Source organism: Pelecanus crispus, chromosome 1 (genome assembly GCF_030463565.1).
Source record: "Pelecanus crispus isolate bPelCri1 chromosome 1, bPelCri1.pri, whole genome shotgun sequence".
Classification (NCBI taxonomy): Eukaryota; Metazoa; Chordata; class Aves; order Pelecaniformes; family Pelecanidae; genus Pelecanus; species Pelecanus crispus.
This window is the reverse complement of record NC_134643.1, coordinates 70,783,441-70,802,631: the sequence shown is the minus strand read 5'-3', so window position 1 is coordinate 70,802,631 and position 19,191 is coordinate 70,783,441. Positions and strand designations below refer to the sequence as shown.

Genomic DNA, 19,191 nt, shown 5'->3' with positions numbered 1-19,191 from the left:
TATGAGGTGGTATAATTGAGCAGCATGAATAAAGGTGATAGAAATGGAATTTAATGAGCTAAATGGGCATGAGTTAACATGCATAGGAGTAACTGATTGCCCTTTCCAATAGTCAGGAGTGATTTTCTTTTTTAATTGGATCATGCTTCTTCATTGTCGAACTGGATGCTTCTTTTTGCCCTCCTCAAGCACAATATGTTTAAAACAAGTTTCAAAATATTTAATAATGTAAAATGGAGAAAGAAGAGTAAGCAACAGAAAGCTCCTGACACAGAAAGGCTGACTTGATTCTGTCCCTAGAAACTTTACAATGCTTTACTCCTGCCAAAGGAGATACTGGGTAACAGTTTCCAAAACACTAAGTGATTCAGTTTTGGTATACATGCTGATTTTGCACTTGTCTGCTTATGTCCATCAAGGGAATTGTTTTCCTTCTCTCTCCTTTCTCAAACCAATATATTGATCTTAATGCCACATTAAGATGGGTGCTCTACTGCACATGTGAAGTTGGTTTGTTTTGTTTGGTTTGTTTTTTTTTTTTTTTACAAGGACACTGTTTTGGTACACCAGCAGTAAAGTTATTTCAGCAACTGAAATAAAGTATGCAGTACAAGAATTATTTTGTATGTCAGTAACAGAATAGTTGAACAGTGAAGTCTGGCCTGTGTATCAATGATATAAAGTGCTTATGTCTAATTTTCAAAAGTGATTACCACTGTGAAAACTAAATAATCCATGTGCTTTTGAAAATATTCACCGTTAATTTACAAGTTAATGCCAGGCTAAACAGACTGGGAGTGGATCATTTTTCCAGAAGCAGTATGACTTTAAAAAAAATTAGAAATAATAAAAAAAGAGTTTGCTTAATTATCCCTTTTAGATTTTATTTTGTTCACAAAGCAACAGACAGCACTGGGATGAGAGCTGTGGGAATTATCTAACCTACTGCTCTGCCATACACCTCACACAGTCACAACAAAAACTATACTTCTCACTCCAAAAAAAGTTTTCAAGAAAGGAACTCAAACTAACTTTTTTTTTCTTTAAAAAAAAAAAAAAATCAATCCCTCTTGCACTGCTTGGAAATGTGTAAATACTTAACACCAGTTTTTGAAGGTGTAACAGGAACTCAAAGACATTGTATTCAGTGCCTTTGAAGGTTTCTCCCATGATGTTACAATTGGTTTTGTGACACGGGTAAAAAATGTCTGTCTCATCTTTTAAATAAAATGTCTATCTCCTTCCTTATGACAAGTGGTCTTGTGAATGTCCATATAACCACAAAGAATAAAAGTATCATCTGTTTTCTTAAAGATGATGAAATATTTTTGTGCCCATGACAGCCATCTAGATGTAGTCTTCAGGCTGTGTTGAATTCGTGACCTCAAACCCTTTTGGTTTTAGGAAGCACTAAAGTAATTTGGGAGCTGAGACAGTTGGATCCTAACAAAGATTGTCAAAGGTACCTTTGCTTGTCTGCCTGTGGGAGCACCAACTTTGCTTGCAGATGAATCACTTCCTACGCTGAACAGTCCCTAAATTCTTCGCTACACGGCAGAGACATTATCTGGCAAAAGACGGCCAAGCCCCAGGAACTAAGCATGGACGGGACTTAGAGAAAAGGGATTCTCAGCTCTGAGGCTAATGTCCTCTATCCATCTATCTGAAGCTTTCAGATACCTGTGTTGACCCAGGTGTCTAGCACTAGTAGCCAATATGAGACATACAGAACTAAAAGCCATTTCCAAGAGTGTTAAATCTTGAATTTTTGCTTCAGGGTCTCCATCTGTAAAATGCAAACACTAGTAATTTACTTTAGAGGGCAATTCATATGTTTTTTCCCTACTTCTAATCATACTTAGGTGGAAACTCTCTATATTCTGAAACAGGTCTTTAAATGTTCAAACCTGAATACAAAAGATGTCCCTCTTAAATTGGATTATTTCCTATGGATTGAACCAGAGAGAAAAAAATTCACGCAAACTCCTTTTGACTCAGGAGAAAATGATTCCATGCTGCAAGCCAATCTCTCCACCTCAGACAACCTATTTCCCAACCCAAATCCTGAGGAGTTTAAGATTTGCATGCAAAAATTCACCACGTGCTTCATAAATTTGGTTTACAAGAATCGTTGTGCTTTACACTTTTTTTTTTCCTCCCTCCAAATAGTGGTAGTTAGATCTGGTCCTCAAGCCAAGCAGCAGATGTTGGGCTTTCCATGTATAAGGTGGCTGCCAATGACCCAGAGGGTCCCCTCTTACTAATGAGATGCTGCTTCCATACACTTACAGAGTCTGTTAAGTGAGAAGAAATTGCAGTGCATGTTACATTCATGTAATTTTAGGACAAATCTGTGTGGGTCTTCTCCTCACAGTGGAAAAGTCTACTACATTTTGGAAGGGGAAAGAAGCAAAAGGTATTTTTATGGATGGCAATGTTGGTAGCACAGCAAATGCAATGTTGGTAACCTACCCACTGATGTGTATAATGTTTCAGGGACAGAACTTGAATGAAATCGGAGGTTTAACTTCTAAACCTCTACACTAACTTATTATATAATAATGTAATCCTGTAATGTACTATTTATGGTTGGTTTAGACCATCTTACCTAAAAGGCCTCATGAGAAAAGTTATGCTCTAATACATATGGATGTGATAACATCTATCTAGGTTAATCAACAGGCATTTGTACAATTCAAAAATGCACAGTGAAGGTTGAGGCTGTATTAGCTACAGACCTCAGCAGGCTTCCTGAAAGGCACACCAGCCCCAAAGAAGCGTGATTCAATAAATATGTCCTGAGTCAGAACCATAAAGGCTAACAGAGAATATCTGTCAGGTCAAGTTGATGGTTTGCCTGCTTCACGTTGGACTGGCATTTCATTGTCTAGACCAAATAGTTGTTAGCATACACCAGGCTCCCTTGCTCTGTTCTGGCACAAATTAAATACTTCTCTTGACGAGATAACCCACAAATAGGCTATTAGATAGTCTACACTGGGATCAAGGTCATACATGCATATGGGTATGAACTGTATCAGATTGGACTCCCTCAGCTTCCTCTAGTCCTCCAAGGCCACCAGTCAAGAGACTTGAACAGTAGTAACAAAACCCCTTTGTCTTGGGGAACACCTGTTGTTCTCCAAAACAGCAAGAACTATAGGCACAGTTAAGCTCAGCCTATGTCAGAACAACTTTCAGAACATGTCCCAGCATAAGCAGTATCTCACCAAGAATGCTCCAGTTCATAGATGTTTAAATTCGAGTACCTTCTACTTACTATACAGAGGGCACGCAACTAGAAAAGACTTAGATCAGAGGACTAGGAAAGAACAACAAAACCTTAATTTACAGCCAGGAAGTGGGTGCCAGTGCAGACTGAAGATCACAGACAGAATACACTTCATGAGACATATCTGGCCAAAAGCAGAGCTGTGTTCTGCATGGACTTAAGGTATTGCATGGTACACAACTGTCTGCATGAACCAAACCACTGCAGTAATCCCTAACAGAGGTGGCATGAATAGAGGATCATAGTTCTGTACCAGAGAGGAAGGTCCTTCGTAGACTAATAGACATTTACTTTTCCATATTTTCTACTCACCCACTGATGCCCAAAGTAACCCTAAGTTGGGCACAAGCTGAGGCCTTGCACAGGTTACCAAGCATGGCTTTTTGTGAGACCAAATACTAGTGCTGTCAATTGTCTCAGTACTTTTTGCTTTTATCAGTGTTTCAGCTCCTCCCACAAAGACTCTCACCTTTCATTTAAAAAGTTTCTACCCTTTATGGTTGTGGAGAAAAGTCTGCAAACGTGGCTCTAATATAACCTAGTGGGTCAGAAAACAAGCCAAAGAAAAAGAACCTCACACTTTTTTTTTTCCTAACAAACAAATTGCAATTTTTAAGCTGATCTCATTGAGTTAATGGTAACTTGACTCAAGGTTTTTGAATGACTAAGGTTAGAAGTACTTTAAGATATCAAACTAGCAAGCTCCCCAAATAAGAATAAACAAAGCTCTTTCCATAGCTATTCTGGAGAAGATTAACTCCTTTCCTGCTACATTTCTCATTGCAATAAACATGGAAAGCAACGACAGCTTTCAACTAACCCTCTCTCCAAAAGGCCAATAGACCCCATCTATAACAAACTCTCAAGTCAAAGGATATAATCCTCCCACACTGTGATGTCCATATTCCACCTCCACAATAGAATTACCAGACTTTCAGTTACTCATACCTTCACTGTAAATAAGAAAATGGATGTTAGACTATCAAAAGCTGGTTGAGGACTTTCTCAGAGGCGTTACAAATAATTTAAGCAAATAAGACTAACAGAGAACATGACTGTGTCATTACCCTATGTCCTGTCAGTTCTAAATTTTTCCCAGTGCTCTTGATCAGAACATCATGTGCAAAGAAGAAAATGCAATTTTAATGAAAAAGCTCTTCTCCCTCCAAAATCAACACAAATGACCATAGAGCATTTCCATCACGGTCTAGTATTTATAATACCAACAATACACTGTGACTTCAGAATTATTTAAAGGATCTTTTACTTGAAATAATGAAAATCTTGGATCTCCCACTGTCATTGTTTACAAAGGTTGCACAATCAGATTGACATACCATGAAACTTCCATTCCCCTTCACCTCTACTTTGGTCATCCTTTGATTAATATCACGTTTATCATGAATCTACATTAATTTGAAAAAAGGCCTCCCACACACACCAAAAATAATCTGCATCACGCTTCATCTTCAAAATTGTTACACAAATTACTCCTGCCCCATGCCACACCACAGGCATACATAAAAGAAAAGCAATGACATTACTTACTAGGAACTCCAGACACCAGCCGTAATGGACGTAATACTCGGAAAGCCCGCAGTGCTTTAACATCGAATCCGGCACCTTTTCCTCCTATTGAATTCCCCCCATCTGCTTTGGTTGCTTGTTCTAAAATTGCACTAAAAAGCCTGCAAAAAGAAAGAGGAAACAATCTGTAGGCAGACAGCAAGGCTTGGGCTAAACAGGAACAGAGATCATCATCATCATATCACCCAAACTATCTCACAGACCTGTGAAGAATGTCACACATCTCAGTTGACATTCGCATATGGTGGAGGAGAGACAGACTCTTCCCATATGCAATAGCCTAATGGTGATGTCTATACCATTTGCAAAACACTTGTTTCTGGAGCAGACACAAACACGACATGCTCCTCCTTCAGCCTAATGGCTCCCTGCGGCCAGCTATAGACTACCCCAGCAACCAGCCTGCCTGGTGGCATGTGGAGGTATGCTCCCTGCCCAGCACGCTGAGGCATGCCGGGTGCTTCAAAACAGCCATTCTGGCAATGCCTCGTGCCGAATTTAAAGGGTCACCAACAGCAGAGCACATGGGTCAGATTTTGAAAGCAGTCTCCAGGCTGTCCTTACCAGACAGTATGGACATACTCAGTGGGAATGGAGCGGAAAGGCAAGAAAGCACAAATTTTAGGTTTTGTCCTTTCTGCTGCCAAAACTTTGTTATCTTTATTAACTACCAATCCACCTTGGGGGAAAAAAAAAAATCATCATCCATAATTAATCCAGTCATTAATTATCTGTCACCCATTTTACAAGGAATTAAGGTTCACGAAGGTCACTGCAGGTAGAACTCGGTGTAAAAATCAGGGACCCTTCAAGGTGCAAATTTTTAGATAAGGGAGTATGCTCAGATTATGTGCTTGTGTATCCATTTGTAAATCTGCTATGCATTGGCTAGGGAAAGCACAAAACTGTAGGAGTCTTATTATTAGAATGTTTTATTATACCAGTCTTAATGTTTTATCTTGGCTAGTAGGAGTAGCTGCTTTAAGGAGATGTCTCAGAACACATTTGAAAAGGCAGAGCAAGGCAGAAAAGACAATGTTCTTCTGTGAAAGAGCTGAAAGCTCACCCTATGTGTTAAATAAGAACTTGATTTAATAAATTAGCTTTCAGGAAGCAGCTTCCATTTTTCTGGTAAAACATTAGTACCTTTGGGGGAGGATGGATTCCTCATGAATTTGCTAATGACATTGCTTTCAGCCTTGAAGTCATCAGCTCGAACCCAGCCAAATTCAGCAGAGGTTAAAAGCTGTTCCTGTCTAAATGGATGTTTGGCGCACTGTAGAAAAAGCTTGCCTGTGAGTGGCAGAGGCCCTGTGACCCATAGCATGCCATGGAGGTACCACAGGTAACTTTAAAGAAGATGCCTGGGATGCCAGAAACAGCCCAGTTGGAGTGGCCTGGATTCAGCACTGACTGATTTCTCTCTCAGACTTTGCAGTCTGCAGTGCCTCTGTCAGGATCTCATCTATACGCCCTGACTGGCATATTCCACAGAGAGCCCCCACACTGCCTATCAAGCAGAGACTGAGCTGCCCGATTGCTTTACAAGAAGCGTCAATCCCTGCAGTCCGAGGTTAAAACTTACTGATAGGGCCACAAACAGGGAGCTTGCCCTGGATAGAAAAAGAAGGATTCATTTACTGAAGCATCTAAGCCAACACATTTCCCCATCATTAAATCCACACAAAAACATGGATTAGGGGACTGCAAATGCAAAATTATTTCCTTAAGCAGTTTTTAAAAAAAATGTCATATAAAGAGTCTTATAAAACTTGTCAGCTCTGACTGAGGAACTTGTAACTGGATCTATTCAAAGCCTCAACTTCAAGCACTGCAGAAAGATTTAACAACTAGGTAACAAGCGTGGGAAAAACTGTGTGTGGGGAGGTTGGATGCTGAGTTTGTAGGTGTTGCAGACTGAGAAGCAGGATGCAGAGAAGACAAAAACAGAGCCTATGAGAAATACTGCGTTGACTACAGATACCACAGAGAGAGATAAACAAGGGTTGATGCAAAGAACATGAATTATTGGTATGTATGTATGTATTGAGCTGTGTACACAAATTATACAGTTGCAATTTTCTGCTGGTCTTCATAATAGAAACACTGTAGGTCAAATTTGGCCTAATATATTTCCAGTAAGCTAGTGATTAAGCTCTAGAAATGTGCTCTATTTCTTATTCAAAAATTTCTAACTTCCTAGTCAACAGAATTCCCATACTAGATGATGAGTGACATACCTATACAACAGCCCCAGTCTCCTGGGATCCTCTGGAGGAAAAAGAATTCACTGCAAAAGGTTTCTTATGCTGTTTTTCAGCTCTCTTGCAATGCTGAAGACAAGAAATCTCAAGGAACTCTGAGTCAGCAACTGTGCAAAACTGAGGGCTGTTCTCTTGGTACCCATCATCACCGGCCCCATGTTTTACCAAACAGCAGCTCTTGGCAGCTGGCACCAAGGGTGTTTCTCCTGCCACTCATGCAATGAGAAAACCATGGGCTGCTGCAGAATTCTGCATCCTAAAAAAAGCTATACATGTCCTAAATGAATTCAGGAGGAGCAGAAACACAACCACTAGGACAGCTCACTCCACTGGAGCTAGAACCTACCTTCCCAGACTAAAGCAGCTCCACTGCAGGCCAGTTAGCCCAGTTTGTGTGCTCCAGCATTGACGTGCTGAACGTGCTGTCTTGAGGTACCCACAGTCATCTGCCTACTGTACTTCAGGAATAATTTGCAGTAATTCCTGCTGCTCCTCATTTAAAAACCTACATTTAAACTTGAATTGCATTACTCCTGCTAATCCTGCTTTAACGTATTTACTCCATGCTTAATATCTCCCCCTGTACTAATCCTGCTTTTTACTAATGCAATACAAGTTTTTATTTCTCTCATTTGCTTCACTCTCTTTCCCTTTTGTATTGGGGTGTAGACTGTGCTCAATCTGGCCTACTCCACTCTTCAAAATTATAGCACATCTTGCCAACCCTACTTCATTGTCCCTATTGCCTCCTGAGTTAGGGCATGGGCAGACATCTATGACTCAGAGGCTACAACTACCACATGCTTTTATGGTTGTAACTCGTTATGACCCAGAGGGGAAGAAAAAAAATAAAATAATAAAATGTCCTGTTCAGAAATAGCACCAATGATAAGACACAAAAGAAAGGTAAGGCTTTTGACAGCCCCTTCCATTATCCTCTATTAAGAGAAAAACCCTACAACCCATATATAATTTGTAGGCTCTATAGACTCTTTCTCCTTTTTCAGCTGATTGTTTTCCAGTCCTAAAAGAGATGGATAGATGTTAAGCTATTGATATAAAACAGGATGCCAGAGTCCTTCTACCCTATATTTACCTGGGGAAATCTGCTCTTTGATGAAACCCTCTGGGAAAAGCTTACAGTAGGTATGGTGGAGAGAGGTGCAGTGTTTTCCTTCTCTTCTCAGTAGGTAAGGTAGCTGAAATGCACACTCCCAGCATGGTGTGAGAGAACACTGTGCTGACAGAGAAACCAAAGCTTGGATGGTGTAAAAACATAAGAGGGCTAATCTCTTATGGCCAGTGAAAAATCTCACCATTTTTAAGAAAACGAATAGAAAAAACAATCTTATTTCCTTCCAGCTAACTAACTACTTTCTGACAGCCTAAATTCATGCCTCATTTTCATTTGGATATAGTATTTCCACTGATGAAACACAATTAACAGCATCTTGATTTCTGAATTTCAATTGTGACACGACTACACCTAAACTAAATTCGACACACATGAACTATAAAGCAGAAAATAAATTTCTATCACACATATGCGTGTATGGACACACTCCACTTTTGTTTTTTTTTTCCTTTTTCTTTCTACCTTTACTTGTAAGGTATGCAGCTAGCCTCACTGTTTTTCTTTCTTATATTTTCCTGTTTCTATTTTGACATCTGACATATCAAAAAGATTTTAACTTTTCTAGACGACCCCAACAGCAGCAAGATAAGGCTTTAAGCTGCTCTACAGCTCTTCATGTCTTCCTCTGTGAGGAGGGTACACTGATTTTTATAGCATAAAAAAAAGAACTTGTCAAGGGCCTCCAGAATATAAAAAGAAAACAGAGGGCTTGGCATTTCTAAGGCTAAAAATCAGCAGAAAAATGCAGCTGAAAGAATCCTCATAGGTATAAATCAATGGTAAAGTACAATGATTTTTTTTCACAATGTTTTACAGTTCACCTGTGATTTGTGAGTGGGAAAGTGTTTGGGTCTGCCCTTTAGAAACTCCCCACAGGTCTTCAGAAAGACATACACTGTGACCACATTTTCCAGTCTGCTCTGAATTTCAGATCCTTTCCAAATACCTTCACTGCTTACCTTCGCAAATAAGACTGCCTTTCAGATTACCTCATGCGGTTCAACAAGGCCAAATTCAAGGTCCTGCACCTGGGACAGGGCAACCCCCAATATCAGTACAGGCTGGGGGATGAAGGGATTGAGAGCAGCCCTGCAGAGAAGGACTTGGGGGTACTGGTGGATGAAAAGCTGGACATGAGCCAACAGTGTGCACTTGCAGCCCAGAAAGCCAACCAAATCCTGGGCTGCATCAAAAGAAGCGTGGCCAGCAGGTCGAGGGAGGTGATTCTGCCTCTCTGCTCCGCTCTGATGAAACCTCACCTGCAGTACTGCATCCAGCTCTGGAGCCCTCAGCACAAGAAGGACATGGACCTGCTGGAGCGGGTCCAGAGGAGGGCCACCAAAATGATCTGAGGGCTGGAGCACCTCTCCTACGAGGCCAGGCTGAGAGAGTTGGGGTTGTTCAGCCTGGAGAAGAGAAGGCTGCGAGGAGACCTTATTGCGGCCTTCCGGTACTTAAAGGGGGCCTATAGGAAGGATGGGGACAATCTTTTTAGCAAGGCCTGTTGTGATAGGACAAGCAATAATGGATTTAAACTAACGAAGAATAGATTTAGACTAGACATAAGAAAGAAATTTTTTACAATGAGGGTGGTGAAGCACTGGAACAGGTTGCCCAGAGAGGCAGTGGAGGCCCCATCCCTGGAAACATTCAAGGTTAGGTTGGACGGGGTTCTGAGCAACCTGATCTGGTTAAGGGCTGGATGACCTCTAAAGGTCCCTTCCAACCCAAAGCATTCTATGATTCTATGATTACAACACTTTTTTTTCTGGCAGCAGCTATGGGTCCTTGGAGAATGCCTGTGCTTGGCAGACAAACCACAGCATTGCCAGGGAAGACAGATATTCTTCTAGCACAACACTGTCAAGTTAGTCTTCTCTCAAGAGAAATTTCCTCCAACAGCCTAATATTAAAGGACATCACTGTTATATCTGAAAGTCTTAATGCTTTCTAAAAGAAGAACAGTAAAACTGAAGGAAGCTGGAAACAATTTGACCAGTCGTTAGTGTTTGTGGGTTGTGCCTCATTAGGCAGCTTAAGGGTGTGATCTCTCTTCTTAACTAATAATGTTCTTATCCACAGATCCTCTGATTGATACAGACACACAGACATTTTTCTTCAAAGCAGCATTTAATGGTGGCTGCTATAGCAGGGTCATAGGCTATTTAAAGATAAGCTAGAATCAATCTTTAAAAGACTTAGCTGATGAATAAGCAGATCTCCCACAGTGTGAGAACGATAAACTGTTACAAGCTTACAAGTCTAAAGTGCATCCTTTCTCCAGAAAAGGAGAAAAGTCAGTGCTCCCCTCTGCTGCTGCTGTGTATTCCTGTGGCCTTGTTAGAACCACTGATTCTAAGATCCTTTTGAATACCAGGGGATCTATCTTCAGAAGGCGGGGAAAAAGTACAGGCACACTTTTATAAAAATTTTTTATAAAAAACGAGACTTCCATCCAGAATTTATGCTTGCTCCTACACATGTTCATTTCCTTCTTTCTCTACTGACTTCTATGTTTTAACATAAAGGAAGCCAGTTGTGCTGTTTATCTCTTCAAGATATATTTGGTCAGCAGTGTATACTAGGTGGATTTCGAGACAAACAAAGGATCTAAAACCTGTCTTTTTTTTTTCTCCTTTAACTTCCAACAGCACTTGAAGAAATACTTCCCACCTAGACTTTCTATTTTTTGTAGCAAGGATAATCATCATTGAAAATGAAGATGATTCCTAAAGCAGAACAAGCACGAATGGCAATTACCACAGTCGTTTTGGGACTTGATGCTTCCAGTATGAGTCCCACACCATCCTTTGCCCCACACACCAAATAAATCTCTCTTCCCAGTGCTACAGCTGTGTCCAAATTACCCAGCTTTCTCCAATAGCTCCATCAACAGGCAGAAAAAGGCACCACAAGGAAATGTTGTTACCAGCATTTGCTTTCTTCCTCCTCTCTCTCTTTCTAAAATTTATTTTAAACCTTTTCCATGGGACTTCCTTCCTGACAAAATATTCAAATACGCTGAAATTTAAACATAGTGTCATTGAGTTTCAGACACCCCCCCTAGAAAAAGAAGACAGGGCAGAACAGGAACAGATGGTATCACCACATAGATTTTGCAGAGGGGTTGTGGAGAGAAAAAGCAGTGCACCAGCCTAGGCTGTGGTACTGTATGAGTGAATTTAAACAGATAAACATCAAAGGAACCCATCTGGCCTTGAAGTGGAATCTGTCACTTGAGATTGTTACTATTTAACAGAGACCTTGGGGTCTTGGCCATGTTTGTTATACTCATGTAATCCCTCTCCAGCCACATTTTTTGTTCCCCATCTAGTGACTGAGAGCTGCTGGAGCCAAGAGCAGATAGAAGAGCTGAGAGCTGCAGCTTCTGTCAATGGCAAGGGAATTAATTTCAGTCTGAATATCATCTTGCTGATTAGCTGCCCTAGCAGAAAAATTAAAAAGGACTGTACTTAAACTAGATACAATGATGCCCTGTGATTCTGGAGCCCTGCTCTTTTGTATTGCAATGGAAGAAGAGGCGGTAACGTATCCTCTCTTTAAAAAGTCTCTTTCTCATAAAAATGAAAAAGGAATAATCACATTCACAGGACTTTCATTCTCCAATCTTTCTTCAACTTAAGCAGCAACTCCTAAGCAGGTGAGGATATTCAAAAGCAGAACCAGCTACAGAATTGGACATCAATGCAAGGGGAGGGGTTGGGGATTTATGAATTTCCAGTTAATAATTTGCTGTGGGATCCTCTGGCTGTGGCTAGGAATGAAGGAGAAACACAACTGGGCACTGCCGTGAGGAGAAGCATTATGCCCACATGGAGGCAGAGAGATCTTGGGACTAAGAACAGGTTCCAGCTTTTCCTCCCTCCCCCTCACTGGGAGTTCTCCTTCCACCTATTTTTCCCCATGATGATGGAAAGTGGGAGGGACTGGGTAGCATGCAGCAGTATGCTCACATAATTTTTGGGGCCACCACAAAAATGGTCAAGAAGCTAGATAGACTTTGTTTTGGGGCAGAAATCACGAGGGGGTTGATGACTGAAAGTGTCCCTTTTGACGTTTTCCCTAGGAGCTGATGCGGGGATTCCTTGGTAAAGAGGTGAAAAGACTGCAAGTTTGTGTGGGCGATGAAACTCTTTAACAATGGAGCGGTGGGAGGATGGGACAAATTACTCAGGCAAAGAAATACTTTTCTTCTTTGTCTTCAGGGGTAGTTCATCCTTCACCTCTTCCCTTCAACAACCACAGTTCAACCTCCCTGCTTATGTCTTACCCCGAGGTAGAAAAAGCAGAAGATGTTTTATTTTGCTTTTATTCAAATAAATTAAATGCCAAGCTTGAAAAATACAGAGAGGAATAACAGGATTAGAAAGGTTGCAGCTCAAAGTGGCAATTTAATCTACAACAGTAAAATTAGTCTTTAAAAAGGTTAAAACATTAAAAGTGTCAAAATCAAAAATGTTGAAATCACCAGCAGAAGAGTGCAATTGAACTGAAGACCTTATTTTTGTTTGTAAGTATGAAAACCTGGATTTAAATTTTTCATCCATCTTTGAGAATGAAAAAAATCAGAAGTTCACAAGATGGCAGAATTTATTTGTCATCCAACTCTAATCTTAATTAAAGGATCCCACCTAGATGTTATTTTTAAATATTCATACAGATTTACAAAGGGATTTTCTTCCAGTTAAGCATATTCAGGCATTTGGCTTTGTCCAATAGCTTTGCACTGCTGCTTCTTTTTATCCCTGTTCCCAAAAAAGCAGTTTAATTTCCATGTCTTGCAAACCATTAAAAGCCTTAGAAAAGGCTAAATAGCAAGGGATACCAGACAGAAAATGTGCATCAACTGATTGTCTATCCTTAATATTTACCTCAAGGTGAATCGTTGATACACACTGAATGAATCAAGCATGAATCAAGTTATACCTGCAGAAGACCAGTGAATTAACCGTATTTTTAGATTACACAGTAATACTTGGTAAAACAAACAGAGTCTGTAGGGGAGCTAACACAGGAGGGACAAATGGTGGTGGTAGGACAAACATGATGGACAGCAACCTCTAACATCACCCATGAGTAATGTACCAAGCATTCACCCACCCTCATGCTCCCAAAGTTTCCCAGTGCCCCTCTGTGTGCAGTGTGTTCAAAGACAAAGTGTTGGTACTCACCCTACTACCACAATTATAAAATCTAGTAAATTCCAGCCATTGCGGAGGTAAGCGTTGGGGTGAAAGAGAAGTCCATATGCTATTACTTTTAAAAATGCTTCCACTGTAAAAATTATGAGAAAGAGATATTCCACTCGTTCCTGGGGAAGATAAGAGAACAAGAGAGACAATGGTTAGCATGAGTGACAAACCATGGATAAGAACATTTTCTCCTGTCACAGTCCACCCATGCAGCCTCCAACTCACTGACTTGCCACTTGGGTACATCTAACATGCATGGCTTGCCCGAGGCCTTTTCTCCTCATGCTTGCATCGTCCGCAGCCAGTCTGACAAGACAGTGGCAGTAAATTTTGATCAGGCTCTGAAGTTTGCTGCCCTTGCCTTGGCAGGGACTGACCACTGCACAGGCTTGTGCAAAGAAGAGAGGGAAAAGGGTCAACAGGCACGTTCTAGCACTCAGCTCTCTACAAAGTACATTGCCAAATATTGTCAGCCATCAGAATGAACTGCATCCAGTCCAGTTTTCTACCTCTGGAGAGGAAACATTGCTGGATGCAATGCTGTGGAGAGAGATAGGGAGAAATAAAGAGAGGGGCCCACCTGAGACTGATGCATGTGTCAAACTGTGCCTTCTTTGGGATTCCCTTTTCTGTTGCTGGGGAAAAGGTAGGCTGAATATTGGTGAAAAACGATTTACAGATCAGGCTGACTAATGCTAGAGGCTTTTAGTCATTCCATCAGAAATGTACATGTCCCTGTGAAATGCAGGCTGCAATTAAGCCTATCCAAACAAAGTCACTTCCAGTGACAGTACAGTCTGATTCAGGACAAGCAAGCAGGCTTTTGGAGTCAGTACACAGGCTCACTGTCTCTCATCTCTGAGGTTTTAGCCCCAGTGTGGAATAAGAATAGCAGTGTTGCAGAAACAGTAGGGACCTCCACCTAAGTAGGAGGGAAACTGCAGCATTAGGTAATCACTACAGAAGTGCTACATGGCAAGCTGAGTAGGAAATAAGTACATGAAAAATAGGTGACAGCAAAGGAAGACTAGATCCCCACAAGGTTAAACTACAAAGTTATTAAAAGTTCACATTAAAGAAATAAAAAGCTGAGATTAAATATAAATTAAAACATCCTAGGCATTTCTAGTCACATCTTATAGGGTACCCAGCAAGACAATCGGACAGGTCACTACTTTCTTTTTCTTTTCAACTCCAAACTGCAATTGCCCTGTTCCTCTGTCCAGCTGAATGCATATATGACAATTTCATATGATACAAAACATGCAGGATTACAAAAAAGTCATTCCATCATTTAAACTCAGCTGCCCATTTGAACCTCTTCCATTCAGCTCCAGGTAATTAACAACTCACTAGCAACCCATTGATCAAAAAAGGCAATTTCTAGTTCATCTGCGTGTTTACATGAACACGTTATTTTACACAACTGAGAGATTCCATCTGACAGTAGCAGGCACATGTTTGTGCTTTAAAATATTGCAGATTTCACTCAGACAATGCTTTCACAGTGCCTGTAGTATCATTCCTCAGCGCTTAGTATGGGGAATATCTAAAGAAGTATAATTCTGTAGTTATCTGATCCAGTTGTAAAGCTTTTGAACATGCCCACAGCACAGAATTTGCCCATTGTTGTCCCAGATGGAGACAGGTCAGCACACTAAGGGTTTCCCTCCCCTTGAACTCAGAGATGGAAACAACAGCATACAATATTAGTGACTACTATGTCCCCAGCAAATTAATTATCTTATTTAGCACAGGAATTGGCATGTAAGCACTAACAACCAGGAGTCCAGCCATGGGCTTGGCCACAGAAAAGAGCTTGCACGCTCCTAGAAGGGACTAAACTGGCAGCCCTGCTCCCTCCACCACCGCTGACAACTGAACAGGTACTAATTGATGTACAAATCATATTAAAACAGACCCAAATGATCAAGCTGTAAGCACACATTTGTAAAGTAAGTCGAGCTGTCACAAAACTTAAACAAAAATTAAAAAAACCCACAACAAAATCATTGTGCAATGGGAAGTCTTTACACAGTGTCTTTCTGATTGCCCTGCACCTTTGTGCTGCCACACACCTCTAATGGCATGGTGCGAGGCCAGACGGCAACCCGCGCAGCAGGCAGATAGCCCGCGGTAGCTCTGCCTGGGAGGCAATGCCCTACCTCTGAAAGGACAAGGTAAAGATTGTATGGAGGCTGAAGGAAGATGGAAATGGGTCCTGTGGGGGAAGAGTCATAGACTCATAGAATGCTTTGGGTTGGAAGGGACCTTTAGAGGTCATCTAGCCCAACACCCCTGCAGTGAGCAGGGACAGCTTTAACCAGATCATGTTGCTCAGAGCCCCGTCCAACCTGACCTTGAATGTTGCCAGGGATGGGGCCTCCACCACCTCTCTGGGCAACCTGTTCCAGTGCTTCACCACCCTCACTGTAAAAAATTTCTTCCTTATATCCAGTCTAAATCTATTCTTCTTTAGTTTAAATCCATTATTGCTTGTCCTATCACAACAGGCCTTGCTAAAAAGATTGTCCCCATCCTTCCTGTAGGCCCCCTTTAAGTACTGGAAGGTCGCAATAAGGTCTCCCACAGCCTTCTCTTCTCCAGGCTTCTTCACCCTTAGTGAGGATGGGAGTAGGGAGTGTGGTGGACGTGGCCTCACTAGGGATGAATGAACACCTTTTACGGTGGAAGCAAAGATTTCTCTTTCCGCAACCCAAGTCCATTAATGGGTCTCACTCCCTGTTTCAGCCAAGGGCTTTCCACAGTTGTGGGCAAGCTCTCTTTCCCTCCTGCAAAAAGGGCCACAGTAGGTCCGAGACCACTCTCTCATTCAGACTGCCTTTGAGGTTGCCCCGTGTACTCAATTTGTCCAGTGTCCCACTTTGTAAACAGAGACATGGGCTCATGGAGAAATGCTGTAGGCCCTAAAAAACAGACCTCCCCAAAAACCCCTCTTGGCAGCCACATCCGAGACTGATACCAAGGGGATGTTGAGGAGCCTACCCTCTTGTTTAATAAATCCAGGTCCAATTTGAAGCAGACTGGCAGAACAACTGAAGAGGAAAGACTAAAGCTGCCCCTATGCCTGGTTTTTAACAGCATACGCTGTCCTTGACCTCTGGGTGCCCTGGGAAAAATGCTGCTGCCAGCTCTGTGTCTGGCTTTGTGCTGCTTCTGTGGCCGCAGTGCTGTGCTGTGCAGCCCTGCCCAGCCAGAAGGGCTTTTCCGCTCCATGAATTTCATTGAAATACCTGTACTAATGCAATGAAAAGTCTAAGAAACCAAATACTTGAGAAAATTCTGGAACAACTTTTTTTAAAAAAAAATTTAGTACTGCATAGAGCAGCCAGTATTTCAACAACTAACAGGTTCCATTTGGTTGGATTTAGGACCCTCAAACCTTTCTGCCTCTAAAGAAGCCTATGAGACAACAGACTCCTGTTTTGTTATTGTAATAATGCTGTTTGCTGAACCATGTTATTGAGGTAATAATATGCCAAAATATTACACACAAATGCATATGTATACCTATACATAAATATATGCATATATACAACTACAAGCTGTTTGAATAAATTCCTTACGATGCTCTGCTTAAGGTGGAAAGATCCATAAAAAATAAAGATCTATAAAAGCCTCTGAAATGAACATAAGATACAGAATGCTGAGCAGAGGAGAGAGTTTTTATGATCCTCTGCACTTAAATTAATGATTTCAGGACTGAAAACTGAAGGAAAAAATACTGCAGAGATTAAACAGTGTAGCTACTCCAGGACCATCTCAGGAAGCTACTCCTGCTTAGACTTGAGAAGAATCTGAAAAGCCTGCTAATTCATTTGTGTTCCCTTTTCTCCTTATACTATAAAACTCAAGAGCCTTTATGAACACAGCGTAACTCAGTAATGACGTAGTGTAACTGGGCTCCCAGGAATCTGGGTTGCAGCCCCAGTTCTGATGCTACCTTGCCTGGTGAACTCACAGATGTGACTCAATCACCCTGTGCCTCAGGGTAGACGTGAGAGAAGGACCTGTTGCCCTCCTCAGCTGCAGAATGATTAATTTGCCTCTGCAAAATAGGCTTCTACACTTCTGGCTGCTCATTTGAAGCTTTGCTCTCACAGGATAGGCAGACTGGGCCCCAGTGTTTCAAGCTCCCAAGGGACATAGCACTGTAAAGCATCCATAACTCCCACTCCTCTGAGAAGCCCATTTGGTGCCATTTTAAAAGAAACCAAGCTAGAAAAATATTGGCATTTCTCTTTGAGAGCTCCCTGCTGACAGAGAGGGAGGGAGCTGCCCGCTACCTTCGTGGGAGGGAAAGGAGATAGCAGCAGCATTGCCCCTTGGAACACAAATCCAAACCACAGCATCACGAGAGCGAACTTATTGTGGAGCTGTAAGAAAGAGGGAGCAGTATTTTTTCATTTGTGTCTTAGAAATGGGAAACATGCTGATGTGGCTGAGACACATGAAGCATATTGCAGGTTGTAGAATGACAAAGCAGGAGCTTCCTGCTTGGGCAATAGCAATGAAAATGTTTTGAAAACCAGAGAAAAAAACCAACATTATGTGAGTGGAAGAAGAGAAAGGATAAAAGTTTCAGAAAACGGACCAGTCTCTGAAGCATACACAAATGTTCTGGGGCTGGCTCTACCCTGGTTTTTCTGGGTTTGTTTTGGTTTTTTATAGATATAGACACGAGCATCAGCCACGCTAGCTGATGAATTAGCCAGCACTAACATTGCCAAGAGACAAATTGCACATCATCTTACTCTTAACAAAGAAACAAACATTAACTTAACTGTTAAGGCTCTAAGATATATTTCCAAAAGAAGATTACTGTATTAAATATGAAACCCTCTAATCCCACATGCCTTCTGAAGACATTAGGTTTGGTTTTGCTTATGATTTTTAAACTGTACCTAATGACATCCTGCGTTCATAAAAGGAGTCTGAAAACAGGAAATCCAAGCAAATTACTGTGGGGTGCCATAAGGCTTTTCTCCCAACAGGAGGGGAGTGAGTAGACCAGTGCTATTTCTGAGAAACGGTCCTTAATGATTCACTGGAGCTTGATCCTAGCTCTCCAAACCCCATCCACCCAGCAGCACTACTAGGTTATAACATTTCCTTTGCAAGAGTTACTCAAGGCTCAAATCATAATCATGTCGTCACATCTCATACACACCAGTCTAAAGACCATTTAAAATTTACAGTCTAAAATTCAGTCACTACAGGTTGTCTCAAACTTTGCTGTTTCCCTCTGCTTGCACTCTGCTCAGCTTGTTACAAACCATGTTTCAGAAACTATATCTTCTATGTTTGAAGTAACGTGCAGCAAGCCCTGCACAGTTAGAACCTTTATGAAGCTGCCTGTTTGACCTTAGACCAAGTTACGTCAGTGTCTGCATTATTATTCCCTAGTGCTTCCTTAAACATAGGAGAATACATTTCTTCAGTAATGCAAATACTCAGTAGTCCAAGGAAAACAGCAATATTTTAAGGGCCTCTGTCATATAGGATATTTTGGCATTAATTGCATAAATAGGCTATGAAAGGTACAAGTCAGAGCGGAAGCACTCAGACCTTTTCCTAGTAGGGAAAAGAATCTTTTCTGATGGACAGTAAGGAGACTAAACTGTAGTGCTGGGAAAGACAGCTCAGAGACTTTATGAAAAAAGGTTCCATGTTTTTGGA

General features: G+C 41.4%; 1 protein-coding gene across 2 annotated transcripts in view; it reads right to left on the bottom strand.

Moving 5' to 3' along the window:
• CACNA1C (calcium voltage-gated channel subunit alpha1 C) overlaps positions 1-19,191 on the bottom strand; it is a 494,372-nt gene that overhangs the window by 188,069 nt on the left and 287,112 nt on the right. For both annotated transcript variants that reach the window (XM_075727966.1, XM_075727965.1), the window contains exons 4-5: positions 13,471-13,610; positions 4,841-4,980 (exon numbers count right to left, since the gene is read on the bottom strand). In XM_075727966.1, coding sequence (XP_075584081.1) covers positions 4,841-4,980; positions 13,471-13,610 — 280 coding nt within the window. The remainder of the gene's footprint in view (positions 1-4,840; positions 4,981-13,470; positions 13,611-19,191) is intronic.